Source organism: Sceloporus occidentalis, unplaced genomic scaffold, assembly GCF_023333645.1.
Source record: "Sceloporus occidentalis isolate IW3139 unplaced genomic scaffold, rSceOcc1.0.p SCAF_7, whole genome shotgun sequence".
In the NCBI taxonomy this organism is placed as follows: Eukaryota; Metazoa; Chordata; class Lepidosauria; order Squamata; family Phrynosomatidae; genus Sceloporus; species Sceloporus occidentalis.
The window spans coordinates 64307613-64334854 of NW_028316987.1; the positions used below are offsets into that span (position 1 = coordinate 64307613).

Consider the following 27242-nt stretch of genomic DNA (forward strand, 5'->3'; position numbering starts at 1 on the left):
GCGGAGGCCACTTTTGGCAATGCCTTTCCCCTCCTGAAGGCTTCCATGCCCCCATTTTGCTCAGTTGGATTGAAAGACCAGTAGTAGAACCATGTAGGAAGAACCATGGGGAGCTGCAGAACAAGGAGAATCAATTAAAATGCCACCATTGGATAAGCAAAAGTTTGTTTTATAGTCGGTTTTGGATGTAAGTGTCCTACGAAAGTTATGACCATAAATGGCTAGCACTTACAATGGTTCTACATAAAACTCCAATATGTTAAACATTATGGTTCTCAATATCAGAGAGTATCACAAGCAAGGAGGTTCTATTCCATGCCCCATGTCCTGTTTGTAGGTTGCCTGTAGGCATCTCATTAGCTATAGTGGGAAGAGAATGCAGGCCTCGATTAACCTTTGGTCTGGACCACAGGATAGTTCTTCAGCTACCTTTTGATATAAGATATAGCCACATGTAGTGTTTTGCCATTCAGTGCCCCACATCACTAAACATTTTTCAAAAGGAGATATGTGCATTAAAAGGAAGCCATGGACTTTAATCAAAATATTGGCTTTGAATATAACAGAGAATGATAAAAAATAATGAGATTACCTAAATATGATTAAAATCAAGTAACATAAATATGATGAAAATCAAGTAGCATATCTCGCGACAAAGACACCGTGTCATCTAATTCTTTGGGTTCACTGTAAGCTGGTTATTCAGATTGAATTTGGCAGTGTTTGGCCTGAGTGCTCTAAGTAAATATATATTTAAATGCACCAAAATGGCACTAATGTGCATACACAGAATGGACTTTGTACCTAATTATCCCCACAATAATCATTTATCAGTTTATGGCCTCTTGTGGTGTAGTTCAAAATACGTTATCAGCACTAATTACATCAAGATCATTTGTCTACAAAATCTGAAGTGTATTTTATTTCATACCACTCTTCTGGGAGACCCTAAGCGTTAAATAAGGAAAACCATGTGTTAAGTGAACAGAGTCCCAAGTTAAATTTGGTTTTACTGGCAACTGTGTCTGTGTGTTTTATGGAAAATGTTCCATAATTATTTGTGCTTTATCCAGAATAATCACATTTGTTATCCTCATTGCTAATGTCTGTAATCAATTGGAAGTAAGTGAATGTACTTAATTATTAGTCTGGTGCTGTGTGATAAGGTGCTGGGAGGGCAGGGGCTGGCCCTGGATGCTGTTTGCACATATAAAAAAAGTTCTGTGTGCTTGGCTGAAGGAACGTAACTCTTAATTGTATTTAACATGCACAAAAATGAAAAACTGAAAGAGAGAACAAGTACACCACCCTATCTCTTCTACAGTAGTGTATGCTCTTATACTCCATTAAATGTCTCATCAAAATTCTCTTCTCAAGACAAATATGATTTTTAATGGACCTCCATTTATAATTTGTGTTGTTGTTAGACATTTTAACATGTTGTTGTCCATCTGACCTCACAGCCGTGGATGAATAACAGGTATATTTACTAAATAAGAAAATAAGGATACGGTGTTTCTTTGCAAATTCATTGTATGCCAGATCGCTGTGTTACTATGTGCCTGGTGCACTCTCTGATACCATTATTTATTTATTTGTTTAATTTATATCTTGCCTTTTACTCAGTATGGGACCCAAAGTGTAAGTTAAAGCATAATAGCTAAAAAAAAATTTCTGCGCCTAAAAATCATTTCTGACTTATGACAACCCTAAGGCAAACCTATCCGAGGGTTTTCTTGGCAATATTTCTTCAGAGGGGGCTTTCCTTTGCCTTCATCTGAGGCTGAGAGAGTGTGACTTGCCCAAGGTCTCCTCAGGTTTTCATGCCTGATAGGAGATTTGAAACTTGGTGTCTCAAAGTCCTAGTCCCAACACTCAAACCATGATAACATACTGGCTCTCTAAAACAATACATAATATAAAACTTTTAAAAAAACATTACATAAATAATCCAATTAAAACATTAATTTAAAACAAATAAAAACACACAACATATCAGACCAGCTGGTGTAGAGTGCCCCTATTTCCATAAAGCTCTCTGCCTCATCTTAAAACATAACAAAACAAAATACTTTATCATGAAATGAATGCCAGTTTATGGTACACCTATTGCAAAGGACCACAGTTCAGTGGTGAAACATATCCTTTGCATTCAGATGGTCTCAGGAGCAGTCTATGTTGTCTCCAGTTAAGATCAGATAATAAAATGATGGGGAAGACTTTTACTTCATTTCCTGGGGAGTTGCGGCAAATCAGAGTAGATGGTAGTAGACTACATCAGTGATGGCAAACCTTTTAGGGATCGAGTGCCATAACTCAAAGGCATAACACCTGGTGCCAGGGAGGGGTGGGACATCTAGAGGGACTTCTGGGGTGGGACTTCCACCTTCTGGGGGTGGGACTTCTGGGGATGGGATTTTTGGGCATGGGACTTCCCCAGAGACAGCTAAAGGCCCAGGTAGGTGGGGGAAGAAGAGGAACAGGTGCACCTTCCAGCAGATATTTGTGCAGCTTTTCCTTCTCTTTTGTTTTTTATTGTCATATACAAATGTTTTCTTTCAAACTGGCTTTCAAGATAGAGACTGTGGGGCTGAACAGACTGCCCCTTTGAAGCAGCCTACCGCTGCCCCTTTCCTTGACAGATTGGGGCCGCGGCAACTACATGCCATGGCCCCAATCCAGCAGCTTGTCAGCACTAAAAAGAATGGCAAAATGCCGCTCCTTTTAGTGCCAGCAAAAAGGTGCTCTTGTCACTGTGATGGTGGCTTTTTGGCGTTCCTTTGGCCAGCATGTTTAAACGCTGTGCCAGAGGAACACCGTGATGTCCCCTGCCATGCAGTTGGGCGGGCAAATGGTTTCACTGTCTCACTGCATGCGTAGACAGGCATGTAAGGCCATTCAGAGCAAGGCATGAAAGAAGTAGCTCTGGTGGGAGGTGTATACTTATAACAACATAAGTGGAATGTTCTGTTGCACTGAAAGCAACTAGGATCTTGGCCGTTCTAGATAAATTCTCTTATAATTATTGGTTGTTATTGTTTGAAAGATTAATAGACAATATAATTTTTCTGCTTGGTTTCATTTATGTTATATATTTTGTAAGCTGCTTTGGTCATTTTAAAATGTTTATAAATCTGGTTTTTACTTCTTGTATCTGATGAACATGTGGCTGTCCCAGTATTGCTTGTCTGCATCTTCCACTGTCTGCTGTTCTTCACCATTAGATATTGTGGCAATGGCTGATGGAAACGGCAGTCAAATAATACCTGATAGACAATACTTTCCCCACCCTTGTTCTGCAGGAACCATTCCAAGTGTTTTCCCATTTAGTAATAATAATTACTTACTAGACAGCTGAAATGTTTCTGAATAAATATCATATTGTTGTAGTCTTTGTTATTCCTAAGGCCCTCTTTATAACACACTATTATAGATTTGTGCCTTGGAGGCAAAACCATGTATATCAGTTATAAATGTGGAAAGAGCAAAGACCATATGTGACTCTCCATTCATATTTGTTCATAAAAGGTCCTCTGTGTGCCACTAAAAAGCCTTTCACATTTGTGGTTTCACATTTATTGAATTGTTCTTTTGGTTATGCTGCTATATCAGACCATTTTATAGCTGTCCTTTTACCATTTAGAAATGCACATGTCATACTTGAGATTTATGAAGTATAATACACACTTCTAGCCAATTAATTGGATTTGGTGATGAGAATGAAATAGTATTTGCTGCTGTGGCAACTGTAAGGGACAAGTGTAGGATCTGACTTTGAATTCCTAGGTTACCAATGAATTACATATTTTTAAGGAATCAGAACCATAATATTAGCTGGGGAGATATTTGGTTGTGAGATGATAGGGAGAAAACAAAATCTCCATCTACAATTGTTTCATTGCTTTGTCATTCAATATAGAGAAGAAAACTCCTTCTTTCCTCCCTCCCTGTCCACAATCCTGTGCATATTTTCATGGCAACTCCTGTTTAATTCAGTGCATGAGGCTACATAGCTACTTGACAAAAGCACAGTGTACTTTAGGGTTAAATTCAAAATTCTTTTCTGAGACAGTTTACTTGGAGGAGGAATTGAACAACCCAGAAGGACTGCATTTGCTTGGAACAAATTTGTCAGGTGCGGCATGACAGTTGTGGGTGGCACCAAAGCCCTGTAAGGATTATCTTCGCCCCTACTTTTTTCCTTTCTTCCTCTTTTCTCTATCTCACTCTCCCACACATTCAAGAAATTTCATATAGACGCATATCCTTTCATCCCTCTTTCCATTGATTCAAATGTATGCAGTATATAGCACATTTATTCATACATGCACACAATGGTCACTCCTCTCATAAACATGCACACAGTCAACATGTTTACACACATATGTAAACAGCAGTCACAGATTTCTCTTTTTGTCTCTCTCTGGCACACACAAACACTCAGAAAATGTCAGTGAAGTGCCTCTTCTCTTCCAGGCACTGCTTCCTCCTCCCCCCCCCCCCCCTCTTCTCATCATCTTTATTTATACCTCTTTTTCTCTCCTAGATTGGGATTCATTACATTTTGCTGCTTGAGGCAAAAGCAGCAAATGGCATTCCCCTCCAACTTCAAGATTCATAGTTCCCAAAGCCAGCCAAGCTACAATGTCACCTGTGGCAGAAAGTTTATCAAACTCCTCTTTTCCTATTTGGTAGTAAAATAACAATTTAAATTAATTAAATAATGAACAATTCACTGCCCTTAGCTCAAATCTGTTCTCTGATGTTGCTGCCTCATTCGGTCTTATGGTAGGGTTGGCCCTGCTAGGGAAGACCCAGGTGCAGCCTCTTAGGGGTGCCATAAATCATGGGAAATTATCTTTTGATATTAAACAAACTATAAATCTCAGGAAAAAATACAATCATATTCATGGAATTGTTTTATCCACAGATTCAAGCACCTGCAGCTTGATCTATCTATCTATCTATATATATATATATATATATATATATTCCAAAAAGCAAACCTTTATGTTGCCTTTTTATACAATTGACACCATATTACTATGCCGTTTTATTTAATGGGGCTTTAGCATCCACAGATTTTGGTATCCATGGGGATGGAAGGGGCAATCCTTGAACCAAACCCCAGCAGATACCAAAGGACCACTGTAGACACATTCAAGGAAAAGACTGACTTGTAACTCTACAGCTATGTACAGTATTTCTATTTTAAAATACATTGTTTGGTTCTGTTCATTGTACGTTCTTTTATGCTCTTATTGTTGGAGAGATAACCTTTTCACCTGTGTGAAACTGTAAGGTGCTTTCAGTCTGCAATGAAATCCCAGTATCCAGTAGTCTACTTTCCTACTTTCCTGTGGAGGAAATGTACTTCTCAAGAATAGTTTTTGCTTCTTTTCAGATTTTTAAAAGTGTGCATGAACATAATTATAGTATATTTAGAAATAGGGCAGATCAGTTCAAATCTCAAGAAACCATTATTTATGGGTTTAGTAATACAGGGAAGTTAAATTATACAGTAAGATGGAATGTAATAATAGATGCCATTATTCCGTCCTTTATATAATGGTTTGCATTGTATTTCTATATTGTATTGTTTGCACGAATTGCTGTCCAGAATTATGTGAGTGATACACAGTATTTTGTATTTTCTCAAATTTAAAAACAAATCTATGACACCAGGGCTCCAAAAGGGAGCAATATTATTCATGAACATACTACTTGGTGTGCTGAATCAAGTATGGGTAACGGATGCAACAAAAGACCTATCAACTATTTATAATTTCTTCTGCTTTTCTGCTTCCAGCTATTACTTGTCGAAAACAAGATGGTGGCCAAGCTGATATTGGTGAATGCCTTAAATACGCAGGCCCATTGCCACCTTTAACACAGCTTTGCCAAATCCCTTGCCAAGATGACTGTCAGTTCACAAGCTGGTCAAAGTTCTCTTCTTGCAATGGGGACTGTGGAGCAGTTAGGACAAGAAAGCGTTTTCTTATTGGTAAGAGTTTGAACATGTCAAGAAAAATATCTGTGCTCTGTAAAAATATGCTGCTATTTAATGCTAGTAGTGATAATTCTGTTCATAAGGTTGGATTCAGATGTTTATAAACTACTTAAGTCCCACTGATTTCCCTGCCTCTACTCTGAGTCAGACTGGTCCCATCCCACAGAATGGGTAGAATGCTACATTAAAATCCTAAACCTCTCTCCCTGAAGCACATCCCTCTGAGATCAATGGAGGCTTAATCATGAATAAGCAGATGTAGGTTTGGGCCCAAAAATGTCAAAACGCTTGCCACAAATTGAGTAATAGCCATGAGCAGTATGTCTCAAGGAAAGAAAATGGTCCAGAAAAGTTTTCTCCTGAGATGTTTTGTGTTTCCCGTATTTGTGAATTTTACTGAAATGGCCCATTAGGGCTGAAAAGTTAGATTCTTATATTCCAATTTCTAGTGGATTTTTTCCAGCTGAGCAATTCTAGGAGAATTGTTCCTCCTAGAAGCCTTGAGAAATGGATGTTTCCCTTTCAAACAAAGCACAAGGCTATAAAGAATTAAATTCTCCCACCCTGAAATTAAAAGTGAGCGTCTGGTCACATCCAGTATTTTTTTAAAAGGAAGGAAACTTAATTTTTATAGTAGGTGTGGCCAATAGTATGTACCCCCAGAGCAAAATGTTCCCCTTGCTCAACTCGGCTCTAAAGTAATTGGATATATACATTTTCCAAATCAATACTGTCTGTGACCCCAGACAATCAGAGGATAGCATCAAAATATGTATAAATATCTGAGAATCTCTAGTAGGGAGATTATCATACGGGAGGCTTACCATAAAGCACGAAGGTGTGATATCCAGTCATGCTTCTAAATCATTATTGAGGCGTTCCCGCTCCTCTCCCGTCCTCAAAGCATTCGTGGAGCAGCAGTTTTTTCAATAGCAGGAACTTCTGCTATGAAGAAATGGCTGCTCCGCGAACGCTTTGAGGATGGGCGAGAAGCGGGGATGCCTCAATGATGATTTAGAAGCGCGACTGGCTATCACATCTTTGCACTTCAGGAGTATTTTACCAACATTTTAACGAAGGTAAACCTCCCATGTGATAGTCCTCTAGTAGGGTTGCCATAATTCTGTACTAAAAACCGGGACAAAATGTAGGACAAAAATTAGACCAAAATATAGGACAATTGTAGGATAAAATTTAGCCCAAAACATAGGACATTTAAGGTCCTCCATTTTTCTTAAATATCCTACATTTTGGGCTAAATTTTATCCTACAATTGTCCTATGTTGTGGCCTAAATTTTGTCCTACATTTTGTCTTGGTTTTTAGTACAGAATTATGGCAACCCTACCTAAGTCTTGATGGAGGAAAATGTGGCAGTAAGCATTAGTGCTGCTTCATCATTTTGCCTCAAATATACCTTAGAATATACCTCAGTGACCTAAAAAAAGCCTTTCCTTATCATTTATTATAATAGTGCTTCAGTTACAACCAACACTAGAAAAGGATTTATGCTCCATCTGCCAAGTAGATATAAATCATAGTTAGAAGTCATGTTTGCAATCTGCTAGGTCCTCATAACAGAAGGCTTGAATATGTGTGACAATGGGTTGCAAGCCATTTTTCATGAGAGTGTTGTTTTTTTATCAGACCATTATATTTGTAGGGAACTTCACAACTACTGTTCTGTAGCCTCAAAGCAAAGAGGTTCTGTGGATACTTAGCAGAAACCTCAGAACCATGGTTATATAGGTTAAGCTACAATCCTGTGCACAGCTTGTCTGCTTCAAATTGAAATAAATCATTAAAATTTTAGAAACCTGTATGCACAGTTTTGGCAGAAATGTAGAACTGGATGTCTTGACCTGGAGTTTGAGCCAGATAGCTTTCCTTTTTTTGTTGAACGAATTCATTGGAGTGCTGTAGACGTAGTGACAATGTCATAATTACTGCATATACTCATGTCATAGGTCTAGAAATTTTAGTCCAAAAATTGACCTAAAAACCTGAGTTGACTTATCCATCGGTCCAAAGTAACTTATCCAAAGTTAGTACTGTCCTTTAACTCTTATTGAAAAAAGGAACCATCCCCTGGTGAATGGCAAAAATGTAATGTACCCTGGAATCACTGATTTCCCCTCTATTCTCTCATCCATACAGCCTTTATTTTAAGCAGAAACTGCTATGGCTGCTTGAATTTTGTAAGTTCTTTGGCATTGTTTTCCTTTGCTTCATTCTTTTGATCTTTTGTTACATGCTCCTAGATTTTATCCTCGACTTATCCATGGGTCATATCAAAATCCATAATTTTGACCCGAAAACTTGCCCTCGATTTATACATGAGGTTGACTTATAGTCAAGTATATACTGTAGACAAAAGATTTATAGATGCATTCATAATCTTGATGATGGTCTGAAAGCTCAAATAAAATTGTTCTAGGAAAGTTCTATGTCATCTAAATTACAAACTTAAAGAAATGTTCAAAATGAACTATTTCCCCCCGATAATGGTGTTCCGTGTAACTCAGAAGCTTGATTATTTTTCCTCCAAACAGATGTTGGTCTTTAAAAAGCTGAGCATTACCTCATTTGGGTCTCTTTTTCTTTGGGGACAGTAATTATTCATGAGCAATTGAGGGAGTTTGTAGTTTAATCAAAACAAAGAATTACCCGTGCTGTGTTGACTCTCTCTGTTTTATGCTGGTAAACATTTTAATGACCCACTATCTTTCTGAGATACATAACATCTCATAAAAATTGTATATTTCTAAGCGAAGGAAAACATTACAACATCCATTTATGTTGCCATTGAACAGCAAAAAGGTAGATAGTGATTTCAGACTTGGATTGAGCTAATAATGATGCATTTAAGTAGAGCTTTTTGCCAAACTACTTAAAGCTATTAAAATGATGAAACTGGTACTAACAAAATAGATATCAGCAGACTATGATGATAGTTTTATACTTAGTTGCTAATATATAGGCCCATTGATTGATTTGTATGAGACTTTAAACATAGCATGTGCATGACATGGCTGATAAAAGGGGAAAGTTTGAATGAATGAATGAATGAATGAATGAATATCCCATTGGTTACAGTGGGAAGGGCATTGCTATACTGACCAAGAGTGTAGATGAAGAGCCCACTTCTGCAACTTCTAAGGGAAATGACAAGGCTTTAGGTCTTATGGATCCAAGCCCACTCTGCTTCACCAGTTGTTGTTAAGGCCACATTTTAGGGCCTTATACCAGCTTCTGCCTATTGGGAATGACACTCACAGTGCAACAACACACTTGAAAATCCATGTGGGCATATCAGTTGTCTTCACACTTGTAGAGCTCCTCTACCAGTGGAGCTCCTCTCTGTGAGGGAAAAGACATTTACACTAAATCCTAATCACCTACAGATAGCATGAAAACTGGAGCCTGTTTCTGTACCATTAATGGTTGTGTAGAAGAGGGAATTTCAACAGGTGTTGCTTATTACTTGGTTGTGTAACAAGCAATACCTGTTGGAACTCTCTCTTCATTAAGTTTCAAAGGACAGGAACAGACTCCGGTTTTCACTCTGGCAACCCTTCCCATACCAGGAATGGGCAACTGTGGGAGGCTCAGAGGCCGTGTCAGCTTCTCAGGAGATCTAGGAGGGGCTGTACTCTGCAAAATAAACTTGCCCAGACATCCTCTTTGGGACATTTTTATTGTGTGTTTGGGCATTTTTAAATATCGGGATATGACAGGATGTCACTTCCTGTTGCTGTTGTTAACAAAAGCATCTCATGACCCTAAAATGGCCCAGGAGGCAAAAAAAACCAGGAGGAATTGCCCCAAGTCACCAAGGAAGCATTTTGGGGCCTACAGCAACAGCTAGATCTACAAGCTAGGATTGCTCTTTTCTTTATTCCAATATTTTAAAGATTTCTGTCTTCTGCTGTGGAACTAATAGCAGCTAAAAGCGTAAAGATAAATAATCATAATTATTTGGTCATCTTATTTCTATGCCACCATGTAATAAAAGGTTATCTGAGAAACTTACCGCATCAAAATGGTGTTCACATTGCATCAAATAATAAAATAACAGCAACAAATCAAATCAGATCCAGTCAATATTGTCAGTTAAAATTCAGGAGAGACAAAGGACCTGTACAGACAGGCCAAAATAAAGCTGCTTCGGGTCACTTTGGAGGTATGCTGTTTAAATGTTGCATATATCCTAAGAGGCCAGAAGCCACGCCAAAGCCACGCTCCAGTCTTAAGGGGTGGATTATTATTATTATTATTAAGCTTTATTTATAAAGCGCTGTAAATTTACACAGCGCTGTACATACAATCTTTTTAACTGGCAGAGCGCAGCTTTGGTGCAGCTTCTGGCCTCTTCAGATGCATGTATCATTTAAACAGCATACCTCCAAAGTGACCCAAAGCAGCTTTATTTTGGCCTGTCTGTACGGGCCCAAAGAAGCTAAGAGTAGATGAAAGGATAATGCAATTGTAACGCTTGAGGTTTTAGCCAAACATTTGGGGAACATAATTATTGGATCCCCCAAATTCCCCAGCCAGCATTGCAACTAGTCATGCTGCCTGAGGAATTTTTGGAGTTGTGGTCCAAAATTTTTTTTTGCAGGGTCAGGTTCCAAGTTGTACCCCAAAATATTGTGGCGGTTGGGAGATATAGTTTAAAAAGTCTGTACTTGTTAGAGTTGTACTGGCCTTTTTTATACTTGAATAATACTCCTTGCACCAGCTCCAACCCAGATTCTACTTCTTATACATTTAAATTTGAGTATATATTTGTTATGTTTCTGAACTCATAAATAGCTCTCAGCAAGAAACATGAAGTTTAAAAAAGCGGAAGAGCCATAAAGCCCTTGAGGTCAGTGTCATTTCCCAACTTTAACACCTCTCCAAGCCCAGTGTTTAGAAGGCAATCTCTTGTGCATCCCTTGGAGGTGATGACCCCTGGGGCCAGAACAAGAGAACAGCGTTTCATCCAACTGAGCCACTGCCTCTACCTGGCATTGTCTGTAAACCTACAGCAGTAATGCTCAACTCGAGACTCCAGGTCAAAACAGGGATATCTATACTGGTGTCACACATCAAGCTTGGCACATAGCTCAATGCTATATTAGCACACTGCATAATTGGGAGGTTGTTTGAGGTGAATGGGTTTTAGCAGGATTGTTTGCTCCAGTTGCTCAGAAATGTTACTTCTTTGAACTACAAATCACAGAATCCACTGATTTTTGACTTATGGCAGCTCTAAGGCGAATCTGTCATGGGCTTCTCTTGGCAAGATTTGTTCATTTCTTTCCTCTGAGAGTGTGTCTTGCCCAAGATCACCCATTAGATTTCCATGGCTGAGCAGAGATTTGAACTGTGGTCTCCTGAAGTCTTAGTCCAACACTCAAACCCCTGTGCCTTTCTGTTTCTCTTGTTTTGTATAGAATGTAATTTTAGCTGAACTTCTGGAAAGATTTTAGTGCCTCACCTAAGGTATCTGTGTGAAGGCTTGGTGCCTGTGTTAATATGTTTAAAATAGATCTGTTTAAAAGTTTTTATGACATAATATCTCTTTTTGCTTTCATGACATATGACAAAAACTCTCTCTGATACTCTTCTTGCCCCCTTCCAGGAAAAAGTAAGAAGAGGGAGAAATGTAAAAACCCACAGCTGTATCCTCTGATTGAGACTCAATTCTGCCCATGTGACAAGTATAATGCTCAGCCAGTGGGAAACTGGTCAGACTGCATTTTACCTGAGGGCAAAGTGGATGTCCTACTGGGAATGAAAGTACAAGGAGACATCAAAGAGTGTGGGCAAGGCTACCGCTACCAAGCCATGGCTTGTTATGATCAAAACGGCAGACTTGTTGAAACATCCCGATGCAATAGTCATGGTATTTAAAACAATTTCCTCCTTTTTCTTTTTATTCCTGACAGTTAATTTTTTTATGTCATGGGAAAAACAAAGAGAATTTTTTGTGGCTTAAGGGGAGAGGGGACATTTATGTTTTGAAAGCATGTTATTACATTGGCAAGGTGTTCAAAGTCAGTACAGATTGAGAAAATTCTCCCAGTTAGCTAGGATAATGCCTTATCTTTTAACTTGTTTTGCAGGTAGGTTTGTGTGAGAGTTCATTTGCACATGCACACACTCAAATATATTTATATCTTTCTCTCTGTGTATTATACACACTAAAACTCCACACACACACACACACACAGATTTACTCAGAATAGGCTCATTGAAATAACTTGTTTTTGCTAGTTGTTACTGATTATAGTCCTATTAATTTCAGTAGCTCTTCTTTTAAGTGTCTGGATCATATCTCCAGGGATTACATTTTTTTTTTCAGATAAAAAAAATCTTACCTCAAATGTTGCTTGGAACAGCATTATGCCTTTAATCATATTCCAACATTCTGACCCCTCCTCCCAACTTTACTGTCATTGACAAAAATTAGCCCAAATCCCATTTGGCTAGAAAATTTAAACTGAGAATGAGATTTTGGTGATGTCCAGGTCACATTTCAGATGATTTTCAGTCAAAATACATTCATATGGGCTATCTAGAAAAGAAAAGGTTTTGCCACACACGCTAAAGGTTCAGATTTGCAGTAGTTTATTGATCCATCAGTGTCCTTAGACCTTCATGTGACCTCTATGACTCTAACTGCCTTTTGTCAGCTTCAGCTGGTTTGCCAGCTATAACATTACCTGGAAAGAGATATGCTTGGACACAATTTGGCATGCTCTGAAAGCCTCCCTTTTTTTTTTTTTTTTTTTTTTTTAGTAATGCAGTGCATTCATTACAGGTGTGGCTACCTTTAAAACTGGTTCTGAAACTAAAGCTCCCCTGGAGTGGGACAGTTAAGATTATCAACTGGCATTGAGAAGGATGATCTTATGCACTTTGTCAGTCATAATGGTTCCCAGTCCATTTCTATTTCCAATTTAAAGTGCTTGGTTTAAATTTTTAAAGCTGAAATGGCTCAGAAGTAGATCACCGGAAAAACTGTCTTCTCCCATATGTACTCGTACCTACTTGCCTATACCTTAAGATCCCAGAGGTTTTGCTCTCCCTTTTAAAGTGGAGAGATTAGAAACAATCAGGCAGACCCCTAGCAGCAGGACATGCATCCTTGAAAGAATTGTTTAGTGCCATATTTGTAGTCCTTTCAGTGCCAAGTGATGAGGTTTTTATTCACTCAGGCTTATGTTTGCGGAGGTCTTTCAGATCTTGTTTATCAGTGTTTCCTGGAGGGAAAGAATTCTAACACACACCCCCCATAAAAGTTGTGAACAAGCATCATGAAAGGGGAAGAAAAAGTTGAAAATTTGCTGTGTTGCTGCTTTGACTTGCCACTATGGGTTTTGGTGCAGCAGAGCCCTTGAATACTCCATCTATTTCTTTCTGCTTTAGGGTTTCAGTTATGATTGCCTTTTTCCTCTCCTCAGCTGTGTTGAGTCTTGTTATGAACCACTTACGAGTGTTCATTGCAAGTCAAATGTGAGTGGTGTTATAGCAAGTCATTATCTGTGAACTGCCAGACAATTTGAACACATTTCTATGAGGTTTGCTTTGGTTTTATTTCCTAAACTAATCTGTTAATTATAGTTATTACACCTTGACAAATTTGAGTAAAAGTTAAGTTTTATATGTGCCCTAATGTATGAAAAACTGTGAGTTGAGAGTTCTTAGTCCATAAAACAATGAGAGACTTTGAGTCTAACAGTACAAGATTGGTTGAGTGTGAACTACCATAGCTTTGAAGTATTATCCTTTGTGTGAACAGCTATGAAGGTATTGTGAAATGAAAAGTCATCTATTCAACATCACAGAGTAGCCAGAGCATGGGCAGTGGGCTGATGGAATTACTGTCTTGCAGCATCACAAGGGAAATCTTATTATGTCAGAGGCAGTTCAAATTGCATGGCAAAAGAACAGAACACAATATAGGATAAATTTAACTTTGTACCTTTTGTTGTTGTTCAGGCTCTGAAATTGGGAAGTCCTGACTCTGAGTCACAAATGACTGGTTGACATGCAGTCTTACATAAATGTCAAGACCTGGATCTAATCTGATCTGTCATGATCTGAAATGTAGCTCAAGAATGCATAATTTCCTGTGACAACAAATATATTTCGGATACTAGTATTATGTTACACAGATGAGTTCTGTTGTATTGCCATTACTGTAGACATGCTTGCCAGTAAATGAAGTGGTGTGCCCAGTTGTTTTAGACTACAGCTTCTATCATTCCTAACCATCTGGATGAGAGTAATAAAAATATCAGGAAAGTAGCATGTTTGGGATAAGGGTGTGAAAAGCTTTCATTTTGTGAAATTGCTCCCAAACCCACCTCCTTATTTCAGAGTTGGTTGTAAGATTTTCTTCTTGTTCTGAAATTCATGTAGCATTTTAAAAACATTTTTCCTAAAGTACACATTTACATGTACCTACTTACCTAATGTATGCATTTACCCTATTGACTGAAGCATGCCTCTGTGTGTTTTCCACAAGTTACGCATATTTTAGCCTTTCATATTTTAAAAAACGGCCAATATTCTGTGAGCACTTTTTTCTTGGAATGCCATGCAAACCTCACAGATATGTAACTGCTGAAAATGAGGTACACATTTTGTAACAACATGTCACAGTAGGTGTAAAAATGCTGCTTTCATTGAGACTGCCTAGTTCAATTAACTTTTTTTCCATCCATAGTTGGAGGAAGCTGCTTATTTGCTATCATGTTGGCCTGAGACTTTGTGTTACCCTACACTAGCGACAGAACTTTAAGCTTCTTCTTACATTATATTTTTGTGTGTGTACCTGAACTAAATCTAAATACTTTTGTGTGTGTACCTGAACTAAACCTAAAGACAGCACCAGATTCTGTCTGATCTTGGAAGCTAGGCAGGGTCAGACCTAGTTTATAAGCCTTTTTTAAGCAACATTCCAGGATGGCTCACAGCAAGATATAAATTGATTTGAAGTTTAGTAGCAATTGAAACAGCAGTAAAAGTGTTGATATCACACACATGCGCGCGCATACAGAGGTAACTGTCTAGTAGCCCTATTCCGAACAAAGAGAAGTTGCTGGACCATTTTCAAAGGCAGTCTCACATATAGTACAACACAGTAATCGAAGTAGCAAGTTAGATTGTTGTTGTTGTTGTTGTTGCTTGCAGTTGGCAGTGTGGTGAGGCATTAGAGCACTCTTCCTTAATGCCTCTTCTTTAGTTGCCAATCCTCAGATCCCGTGAAATTGAATTGGGGCAGTTAAAATGGAATGATAGCACCACAGTTGTATAGTGTGAATGGGTCCCTTGCCTTCGAGTGAGAATTTGGACTTGATTTGCTCTAGGACAAAACATCTTTTTTGGCATTCTGTGGAACTCTCTTTGATTTTTGCATTTCAGATGAGTTGATTTTCTTGTCAGTTTTCTTCACTAACCAGCTTTCAGTGAAGGAAGGATGTGTCTGTCCAAACAAGGTTGTACCTGGCACAGCAGTGCAATGCTAGTAAAAGCCTTGCCAAGCAATAGAGGCTACTGTTTCCTCCTATGACAAAGGTGGATCAGTGAGCAGCACCAATTGACTGTGACCCTGATTTTTTAGGGCAAGGATGGAGAGCTTGTTGGCCATCCAGCTGTTTTGTTCCATCAACTGCCTCCAATACAGAAATATGTGTTTTGTAGTCTAAAACACCTGCCAGATGGGGAGATTCACCCATCCCTGCTTTAAGGAAAATGCCACACTCTTGAGAACAGGTTAAACTTTAGCCCTTCCCTTGAAATATATCATCTCTCTCAATTTGCTTTAAAAAAAAGAAAAGAAATCCTATATTTTTAAGTTCCAGTGCACAGACAAAAGGCACTAGTTGCTGTAATTTCATACCCGTGACCACCTTAATAGAGTCCATCCATCTAGCATGTAGTCTTCCTTCCTTTCTACCTCCCTCCACCTTTCCTAACATTATTGTCTTTTCTAATGATTCATGCCTTCTCATGATGTGTCCAGACAACAACAGCCTCAGTTTTGTCATCTTGGCTTCCAGGGAGATTTCCTGCTTGGTCTGCTCTAAGACCCATATTTCTTTTTAGCTGTCCACAGGATCAGCCTCAGTACTCTTATATATACACATATATAAACCTGTAAAAGCACCTCTTGAAATTCACCAGTAAAAATGCTTTTGAATATGCAAATGCAAAGCATCACAAAAAGGTTAAAAGTATCTCCTACAGAAAAAACATGTCATTTCCCAAGAGATAATCATGTTAATTTATTTCAGCATAAAATGAAATTGGGGGGAGAAACACGAAAGCATCAATCAGCACCTTTTGAGACTACCTGATTTATCATAAGCTTTGGTAATGATCAACCCACTTGTTCAATTCATCCCACTTCTTAAATATGAAGGCTCATGCTAAAATAAATTTAGTTAGTTGCAAAGGTGCTGCTCATTTATTTTCTTTATTTCTCTCTCCCTTTCCATTTTGTACATAATACATGGTAATTAGAATACCAATGGTTTATTGATGTATTAGCTATTTTCTCTGTGAATGCATATTGCAGGCTGCAATTCTATGGCAGGTGAAAACCTATTCACAATGCCCCACAGCCATCTCCACTTTTTGGCAGCAAAGGAGGCCAGAATCCCTTTTACCATTGTGATTCAAGGCTGTGCTATATAATAGGGCCATTGAGGATTACAACCGCCTTCTCCTGTAACTCTTCCCCAGTCGGCATTCTGATACAACAAAGATTCGGTATTTTTTTATATATAGGTCATAATGCACTTCTTAATTCATGTTGGTTTATTTTTAAGACCTTAGGCACAGTCAACCAGTCCAGGATGGTTTGTCTGCTGCCTTATTAGTGTGAGATTATTTTCCCCTTTAGCATTAATTAAATGAGATACATTGATTTGTGCTGACTCTACAAAGCTCTGTGTGGTTGCAAGGCTTAGACAGGGGATTAGAGGGGAATATCTGTGCATCGGTGAATGTTTTGAGAACAGATGTTGGGAGTATCTATGTGAAGTGCTGAATTTCTTATTTAATTGCTTGTATGCCTGATAATAAACTCTCAGTTGCTATAAAAGAGTCCATGTGGTCAGGCATCACTTTATGGTTTACTGTATACATTTTTATCACTTTTAAAGGCCTTTTTACATACTCTAAGCGATGTGACAGGAAAGCAAAGTGGGGAAAATTGAGACACATGGCTTTGTAGATCTGTTTTGCTTTCCACCACATCTTATGGAATTTGTGATATTATTTCTACAAATTCTATAATTTGATTATTTATTTTGTTTGTTTGCCACTTCAGCTATACATAGAAAGGTGGATCATAAATAAATAGACTGGTCCTGACCCAGTGCTCATATTACTCTGATTCTCAACATTATTGTTGGGACTTTGTTAAGTATTATCATGTTTCCATGGCCTACAAAACTATTCAGTGATCATCACTCTTGAAATTAATTGAACTAGATATTAAAGAAATGTTTAGTATGTGTGAGGAGTCAAGGATCACATCTTGGATTAAATTACCCTTCTATACATTGCAAGTTATCATTTAAAAGTAATTAGTTATCATTACAGTCCCAAATCCAACCACCATATTTTAGAAAGCTATTTTCTTTCTCATTATTGTAAACAAAGGATGCAACTACACTGCAGAAAAAAAACACTTTGATACCACTTTAACGGCCATGACTCAGTGCTATGAAATTCTGGGATTTGTAGTTTTGTGAGCTATTTAGCCTTTCCTGTCAGCGAGCTCTGGTGCCCCCACCAAACTACAATTCCCAGAAATCCATTGCATTGAGTCATGGCTATTAAAGTGGTATTAAACTGCCTTATTTCTGCAGTGTAGTTGCAGCCTTTATTTACAATAATGAGAAAGAAAATAACTTTCTAAAATATGGTGGCCTGGAAAGGGGTGTCCTTGGGGCTTCATGCACAAGGACACCCCGACAGCGGCGGGGAGACAGAAAAAGGGGCCACTCGGCCCCTTTCTCTTTAGTATTGCTGGCGCGGCTGTGTAAAGGCCGTGCCAGCGATACGCAGCATGAAAGGAGCTCTGTTTTGGAGCTCCTTTCGCCGCCGCTGAAAGGGCGCCACAGGCACCCTGCAGCGGCACCATGACATAACTGCCATGCCGTGCCATTTGGACGCGATGCAGCCGTTATGTCAAAATGGCAGAGCCCATGTAGACAGGGCGCTGCCATTTTGATGTACTGAGTATGTCCTAGGGTTAGGGAGCGTCTGAAAAGGATGCTTCCGGGCAACCCTAGCACATACTCAGTACGTGCTTAATGGCCCGTTTGTACAGGGCCAAAGTAAGTAAAATTTGCATTTGTCACACTTAAAAACAGATGGCAGAAATAATCCTGTTTGATACCACTTTAACTGCCATGGCTCAATGCTATGGAGTTCTGGGAAATGTAGTTTGTTGTGGCACCAGAGTGGAAATCAGCTGGCACAACAAACTACACTTTCCAGAATTCCATAGCATAGAGCTATGGAAGTTAAAGTGACTTCAAACCGGATTATTTCTGACATGTAAATGCAGCCTAGGCCCGTGAATGCTGTATTAAATCTAATCCCATCCTAATGTCCTCTTGCAAATTACCAAGCATTTAGAACCATCACTTTAGCCTAACTTTTTATCAGCATGGTGACTGTCTTTATGCTTGCAGAGGTTTGGATCTGGTGTAACTTGGATTCTACTTTGTGTACTTTTTCTGGATCTTCTGCCAGCAGATCTTATCCAGTAAAGCAGATCTGCCAGCAGATTCCTGTGTCAGTGGTTTCTGAGAGCAGCCAGCAAAACAGAGCTCTGCCAGCAGAAGGCTGTTTCTGCTGAAATTTTGCTAAAGAGAATTGTACCTTATCCTACCCCCCCCCCCCAAAAAAAAAACCCTAGGTGTGTTTTTGAAGTAGGATTGTGCTGCTCTTTTCATTTTTCCTTTGAAATAACAGAACTGTCTTCCAGAAAAATGTGCTTAGGACCCTGGTGTTAGAATCAATTGTCTTGATGGTGTGCTTGATATTCAATGATACTAAGCACATTCAATCATGGTTTATTTGAGAGAGGCTGTTTTTACTCATCTGGATCTTGCTGATCTATTATCTGAACGTGTTGAGATACAAGGAAGACAATGTTGCCATTTTAACTAGTGTCACTCTTCCTAGTCTTGCAATGAGTCATGACCCGTGAGGTGTCTATTAGCATGAAAAACTAGGGAAGCCTCCCTTCAGTAAAGAAGAGACCAAACTGCTGATGTAGAAGATCAATGGCTCTGTGCCACTAAAGCCTCGGAGGCTAATCTTGAAAACATGATAAAAGACATGCTGCAGTTCAATTCATCATTCGATGGGCTCTTGTGACATAGCCATGAATACAAACACTGTCAGATAGATTGTAAATACCTTTGAAAGTCAAGGGAAATGCAAAAAGTTGTGTCCTTCACTACACACTGGAAGAGCAGTTGTATAGAAACTGTACTCTCATAGTAACAAATATAGGATCCTATACAGTTTCCATAATTTCAACTTTATATTCCTAAAAAGGTGCATGTTGATTGTACCCATCTTTGTCTCTTTGAGACAGCTACATCTTCTAAGAAATTGTCCCAACTTTATAAATGTCAGATTATATATGAATCACAATAGACATTTTTTGTACTGCTGAGTAAAAACCAACACCTAATCTGCCAATTTCTTTCTTTTATTATTTGAGAGTTGCTTATTTAATATGTTTGGATTATTATTATCCACCTATATCTGGAATGAGTAATACAAAAGTCTTAATTGGGCAATCAACCTGCCTTCCTCTGGTTTCTACCTAATCCAGTTGAGAGAATTACTACTAACTGATAGTTAACTAACCAATGTGTAAAATGCTTTATCCTCACAGTTACTGTGTATTTTCGAGTCATTTCTGACTTATGGGGACTTTAAGGCGACCCTTTTGTAGGGGTTTCTTGGCAACATTTGTTCATATACTTTATACATTTGTTATTTGATACCTTTATATCTCAGCTTTCCTCCAGTGAACTGAAGGTGGTGCACATGGCTTTTCCCCTCCTTTTGTTTGTTCAATAACCCTGAGGGTGTAGATCAAGACTTGTAAAGGAGATAAATTTATTTGAGACTTTCTTTTTTCAGAACGTATAGTGGATCTTTAGTATCTGCTGGGATTTGGTTCCAGGACTCCCATGAAGGCCAAAATCCATGGATGCTCAAGTCCTATTAAATACAATGGCATAGTTAAATGGTGTTCCTTATATAAAATGGCAAAATCAAGGTTTGCTTTTTAGAATGTATGTATATTTTTAAAATATTTTCAAGCCGTAAATGCTTGAAACCATGGATAAAGAATCCATGGAAAGGGAGGGCCGACTGCACACGTGTGCACCATAAATTCTGTTCAGTGGTGTTCTGCTCCTACCCAGTCTGATACTTTCATACAGAGGCAAGACTGGGCAGCTGCCTGCATTTTATCCTCCTCTCCTATTCACATAAAAAATAAAAAGTTGTGATGGATAGCCCTGTAGTTCTAACCCTGAGGCTCCTGTCACTCACCGTACCCTTTTACTCTCCAAGGATCTGGTACTCAGGCTAAAGGTGATCGCTATTGTGAACAAGTGCCTGTGTTAATTAGTTGGTTCAGTGTAGTAAGGTGTTACCAGTTAATTGAAAACAGCCACAAATAATTGTAGAAAATGCAACCAATAACAATTTATTATGTAACAGTTAAGTTAAACTTAAACTCCCTTAAACCCTTTCTACATTCCCAGCTCCCAAACCTCTATTAAGTTTTTTTTTCAATTCCTGCCTTCCTAACAGGTCTTCACTCTGTCTCTGACTGCCCTAACTCTTTTATAGACAAGCTTCTAGGGCTCCATCTACACTGCAGAATTAATTCAGTTTGGCACTGTATTAACTGCCATGGCTCAATGCTATGAAATTTTGGGATTTGTAGTTTTGTAAGCTATTTAGGTTTCTCTGTCAGAGAGCTCCAGTGGCACAACAAACTATGGATCCTAGGATTCCATAGGATGGGGCCATGACAGTGTCAAACTGTAGTAATTCTACAGGTGGAAGCATTCTGAAGGCTGTGAATATCTGCCTCTAACCAGGCTTGTCCAGCTTCTCTCTTTACCGATGTGCAGAGGTCATTAATAATGCAGGTGTGAGAAGCAATATTTCTGGCAACAGCAGCAACAACAGTATTCTATTCTCTTTTTAATTACTCATTATACTCCATTGTTTTCAGAGCCAGTCTTAGCCAATCTGGTGACCTCCATATGTATTGGATGATAACAGTTGTCACACACACACACACACACACACACACACACACACACACACACCAGCATGGCCATACTGTGTAGAGATGATGAGAGTTTTTGTACAAATGGAGGATACTGGGTTGTGGAAGACTGTTTTAAGCATTTTTCTCTCAGTCTGGGTTGAGAACCTGTACTTCTTCTCATTTAAATAGCACACACAAACACACAATTTTATATGCATATAGGACAATCATATGTATGGCTGCTGTATCATGGCTATTGCTTCCATATCTATAGTGACAGTTGGTGGCTTCCATGCCAGTAAGTGGTGAAAACATGTTGGAGTTTATCAGACAAGGGAAATTGGAAGTATAATCCAATGGCAATCCGAACGCAATCATGGGGTTTAATGTTATTGCATCAAGGACTACCACATGCAATTTCGGACAATGGGAAGTCAGTCCGAACGCAATCATGGGGTTTCACATTATTGCGTGACAGACTACCACATGCAATTTCAGGCAATGGCAAGCTATTTTTGGGCAATGGGAAGTCAGTTCGAATGCAATTCAAATTCACGTAAATTCGCTGAACTAGCGAATTCACATGAATGCATTCTGGCCCCACTTTCTTTTCATTTAAAATTAAGAGAAATTCCTCCCGTGTGATAAACTCCTTTGAAATTTAGTCCAAAATTTAAAGAAACTATTCAAGTTGCTGAATTGTGGTCCTAAAACAGGTTCAATACTTTGTTAGCTTCTTCAGAGTACAAAGAAAATTAAGGAATTCACCACCCTCCATGACATCAACTACAAATTTATTTTTTCCCTTGACCCACTTTTTAAAGAAAATAATTAGCATGACTGATATTTTCTAGGACAAGTAAAGTTAGGGACTTACATAAATGGCTGACTTTGGAGTGGGAGGTTATATAAAGCATAGGTTCTTCTTTCAGTACCTGTCCATGGTGATTGTAAACAGCTTTTTCAGTTTTTGTGTGCTTTTTGTTTTATGCCTCCCTTTTTGTACATTTTATCTACACCTTTTTTAAAAATCTGTTTCATGATATTCTCCAGGATAGAATTACACTGTGTGCTTATGTTCTCCATTCCTCATCCCAAGCTCATAGATCTCCTTATGTATTTATTTCATTTTCTCCTTGAATACACTTCCTTTTCCATCCTTCTCTTTCCATTTTCTCTGTAAGTGTCCATTTCTGTCTGCCTGTTTCTTATTACTTATAGGGCTGCATGGGCCAAACGTGTGAGAGATGATGAATGTCCCAGTCAAGTGTTGAGACCACTAGGTGATAGGGTTAGACTGCAGTGGATTTTTTTTTTTTTTTGTAATTAAGCTTTAACCAGTTTTGCAGATGTCCAGTTTTATCGTGAGTCACATCATATGGTATTCTGAACCTTGAAAGCTTCCATTAGGAGTGGAAGGGCAGAGTTGTTATTGTTATGTGCCTTCAAGTCGTCTCCGACTTATGGCAACCCTAGTCTCCAGAGTCATAGTCCAATGATCAAACCACTCCATCAAGCTGCCTCTGAAAAGGCAGGATGATACCTGTAAAAAAAGAAATGCCTTTGCTTATTCAGAAAATATGGAGAAATTGAATTCAGTTATGAAGACAGCAAGCTCAGCCCCAACCAGGTGCTTTTCCAGCAGCCCATAGATGGGAGTTTTAAAACAATTTCACTGCATTGAAGATGGTCATGTTTTCCAGATGAACTTCTTTTTGCTGGAATCTATTTCTTTTGTATCCTAGAATTAACACACATGGTCTGTTCTAGAAATATTTTCTACCATCAGATATTTCATTTCTGAAGTAGACTATTGTAGACTGATAGAGTTGATGAACTCATAGATAACACTGGTTAATGTCCCTTTCCTAATGTTGATCATGGTGGTACAGAAGGAACAGAAATCAGTTTAAATTTATATCTTTCTGGATGAGCTCTGACTCTATTTGATGTAGTTCTGGTCTGCCATTTTATTTATCAGTGACATGTCCCAAGGATATTGTATGCATTATCCTACTTTGCTCTGAGCAAAGTAGATGTCATTCACCATCTATATGCCAGTGGTTCTTATGGTAGTTGGCAACCTCGGTTTTCTTTTTATCAGCAAAATGTGAATTACATTTGTTATTCCTCTACCATATGTGAATTAATGGCAAATATCCACATGTCTGACCTTAAATATGTGTATGTGTGACAGATCTGGTTTGTTTTCTTCTTTGTTTATTTAAGAATGTATATTCTGCCACTCTATAAGGCATAGTTTTAATGAGTGGTTTTGTAATCCTTAAAAAGCAAAATGCGACTACTAAAAATCCCATTCTATCAAAATCAATTACAGATAATCAAGAACTACAATCAGCAGAAACCCATTTTGATCACAAAGTAAATTGTTTACAAGCCTAGGAATTTTCTTAAAAGTGGACTTTCTAGGTGCCCAAAATGAAATAAAATATAATAAAACAGGCACCAAGCTGGCTGGGGATGGTAATGGAGTTGTTCAACAGATTGGGTAGGGCTATCTATTTGCCATATACCTCACCCTCAGATGCCAAGGTCAGTTGAAGGAAGAGCTCCTCATATCTTAACATTTTGGCAGGTTGATGTACAAGTAGGCAGTCCTTCCAACAAACCAAGTTAATAGGGCTAATCGTTATTTAAATCAGGGTGGGAAACCTGTGGCTTTCTAGATGTTTTATAATACAGCACTCACGTCCCTTACTGTTGCTCATAATGGATGAAGTTGATAGGAGTTATTGACTAAACATTTCCAGAGCCAAAGGTTCCCTACCCTTGTTTTTAAAAAATTAGCAGTACACTGGGTCCTTGGTATTCACTGAAGTCGATTCCTGGACTCTTTGTGAATACCAAAATCTGAAGATGCTCGTCACATTATATATAATGGGGTAGTAAAATGGTGTCCATTATATAAAATAGCAAAATCAAGGTTTGCTTTTGGGTTTGTTTTTTTTTTAAATCTCACCTAGTAAAACAATTGTTGTTGTGGGCCTTCAAATTATTTCTGACTTATCATGGGGTTTTCTTCGCAGAATTTGTTCAGAGCAGGTTTTGACATTGTCCTTCTCTGAAGCTCAAAGAATGTGACTTGTGCAAGGTCAGCCACTATGGTTCCAAGGCCAAGTGGAGATTCAAGTCTCAATCTTCCAGTGTCCATCATTCAAACCACTACACCATACTGGTTCTTATGCACCTACTAAATCTCACCTTCTTGTTCATGTTTTGTTTCAGATTGGGAGACAGGGTGCAGCCCCACTTCAGAATTAAAGTAGTTTGATGCCATTTAAACTGCCATGACTCTATCCTGTGGAATCCTGGGGTTTGTACTTTGGTGAGGCATTCAGCCTGGTCTGTGAAAGAACTTGATTCTGCATCAAACTATAAATCCTAGGATTCCACAGGGTAGAGGAATGGCAGTTTAAATGGCATCAGACTGCTTCTGCAGTGTGTATACACCCTTAGTGTTTTCTTTAATTTCTATACTGAAATTTTTACACACTTTTGAAACACATTCTCTCATGGGTGCAAATATTTACACAGTTTACCAAATTTACACAACTTTTCCCCACTCACTAAAGTTTGTGACATCTTCTCTTCCCACACCACATGTGTGAATGGTCAAAGTGAAGCACTCTGTCTTTATTTTTGCAGCAAGCCTCAGGAGTTGTAAAAATACTACCATATTTGTAAGAAATGTCATGATAGGCATTCCACTCCATCCCTCATAATTTACACTTTTCCTTTCCTAACTGACCCTCAGCTTTCTGACCCTTCCAAGCATGTTCAATTCTCATGCCTCCCTCTCCTCATTTTCTCTCTCCCCTATGGATATTCCCTTCATATTTTGTATATGTGTCTCTCCCCTATGGCTTTTTCCCTCTATATTTTGTATATGTGTGGGTGTGGGGGGATACCTCTGCAACCTCTCCAGAACATGTGGCTATTTCCCTCTCTTTTTTCAGTTGCCATGTTTTGGCCCCATTTCTGTTAGTGCTCACCACCCTTGTTTCCTGTTGGTGGGGAGTATTGTCACATATTTTTATACCACACATATATTTATGACACCATCTTCTGTGGCAAAAAAGAAAAGCCAACATAGTTTTTCTAAGAATTGTAGCGAGTGACCTCCACTTGCCCTAGTAGCACTATCATCACCTTTCAAAACATTGACAATCAGAGCCAAGCATCTGAATTTTCTTCCAAGCAATTACTCTGTGTAGAATGGAGGGGCAGATGGCTGTTAATCTGCAGATCACTGGTGTAGCCGATCACTCTCTCTTTTTAGCCTCAGTAGTGTGCAAAGTGTTAAGTTTACTGGCTTCAAGAGGATCAGGCACATTTAGTTTAGCGGGTGTGTGAACATATGTTGTGAGCACCACCACTATCTCTCAGTTTAGCTGTAGAGGGGTGAAATGGCAGAATGGTTGTAAAGACATTGTGTTTAGGTTGTAAGGATGATATAACAAGAGGCAGGCTGGTGTTATTTTATATATGTCAGAAAGTCTCAACTGTAGATATTTGATGAACATAGATCCTAGTGGGCTCAGGTATTGCTTCAGTGTAGTCCCTGGATGCATGTCTCAGCTTCTCAGTTAAATTTTTAATATCAGGCTTAAAGCTGAGGAAATATCTGTATTGACAGAATCTTGTCAAGTTATCATTTTAATCTTGTAACCCAGTGTACTCAAACATTTTACTCTTGGGACCCACCCCCTTTACATCTACATGCAGACATCCACACACACACACACCTTCAGTATAGTATATTAATAAAAATATTATGTTTATTTAGTTTGCATATTTTTATTTGCACCTTCATGTATTAGTATCTTTGAATTTATACTTCTTGTAGTAATAGAACTTGGGATCATGCACTGAATTCATTGTTGTCCTTCTGCCGGCAGGCTAAGACCTTTTTCTTTAGACAGGCATATAAAACAGAAAGCTTTTAAATAACATCCCACGTGTGGTGTATTGTTTTAAAGTTTATAGTTTTAAGTGCTTTTATCTTTTTAATTGTATTATGTTTTAAAGCAATTGATCTATTTTAATTTTGCAACAGTTTGATTCTATTTTAATTGTGACTTTTGAAAGCTTTTAATTGTATTTTTGTAAGTTTTTAATTGTAAGTTTTTAGACTGTAAGCCATTTTGGGTCCTAGTTTTGGGAGAAAAGGATTGGTGATATTGAGGACAGTCCAAACATAGCATTGACATTGGCATTGCTTAATTCAGTTATGGCATGGATGGGAGAAATCTTTGGTCTTCTAGATTTTTTGGTTTACATCTGCCATTGACACATCCCAGCATAGTAAATGGTAAGGGGTTGTGAGATTTGTGGTCCCAAACATCTGAAAAATGTTAAGTTCTCCAGCCCATTTAGCAAAATTATTTGCTACCAACAAGGTAGTGATTATAGCCACCAGTTTAGGCATGTGTAATGAGGAGAAGCCAAATGTGTGGAGGTTAGTCTTATCAATAGTTGTAATCAGTGGAGTAGAACCTGCATATTTGGCAGCAGTGTGCCTCTGAATACCAGTTATTGGGCAGAAAAGTGGGCAGTTACCCCTATGTCCTGTTTGTCACCTTCTAGGAAAATCTGTGTAGCCTCTGTGTGGGAGTGGGGAGACTCAGGTCTTGGGTCCAAAATTTATTCTTTTGGGTCCCAGTCAGTCTTAATTTCCCCAGATCACTCTCAGTCTTTCTCCATGATACCACTCTGGGGATTTCTGAGCTTTTTATGTTTTTCTTCCATTCTTTAAAATTGAAATTTTCCACCGTAAAGCTTAGTTGCTGGGAATAAGCTTAAGATGAAAAATATGCTGTCTCTTTTTGATCTTAGTCTTTTGCTTTCAACCCCACACACCCATTGGAATGCTAAAAACGTTTCT

The 27242-nt window shown here is 38.6% G+C and overlaps 1 protein-coding gene across 3 annotated transcripts in view; it reads left to right on the forward strand.

The window, feature by feature from the left end:
- The window catches only part of LOC149309854 (thrombospondin type-1 domain-containing protein 7A-like), a 358854-nt gene that overhangs the window by 281242 nt on the left and 50370 nt on the right, over positions 1-27242 (forward strand). For all 3 annotated transcript variants that reach the window (XM_089533152.1, XM_089533150.1, XM_089533151.1), the window contains 2 exons: positions 5810-6004; positions 11639-11902. In XM_089533152.1, coding sequence (XP_089389278.1) covers positions 5810-6004; positions 11639-11902 — 459 coding nt within the window. The remainder of the gene's footprint in view (positions 1-5809; positions 6005-11638; positions 11903-27242) is intronic.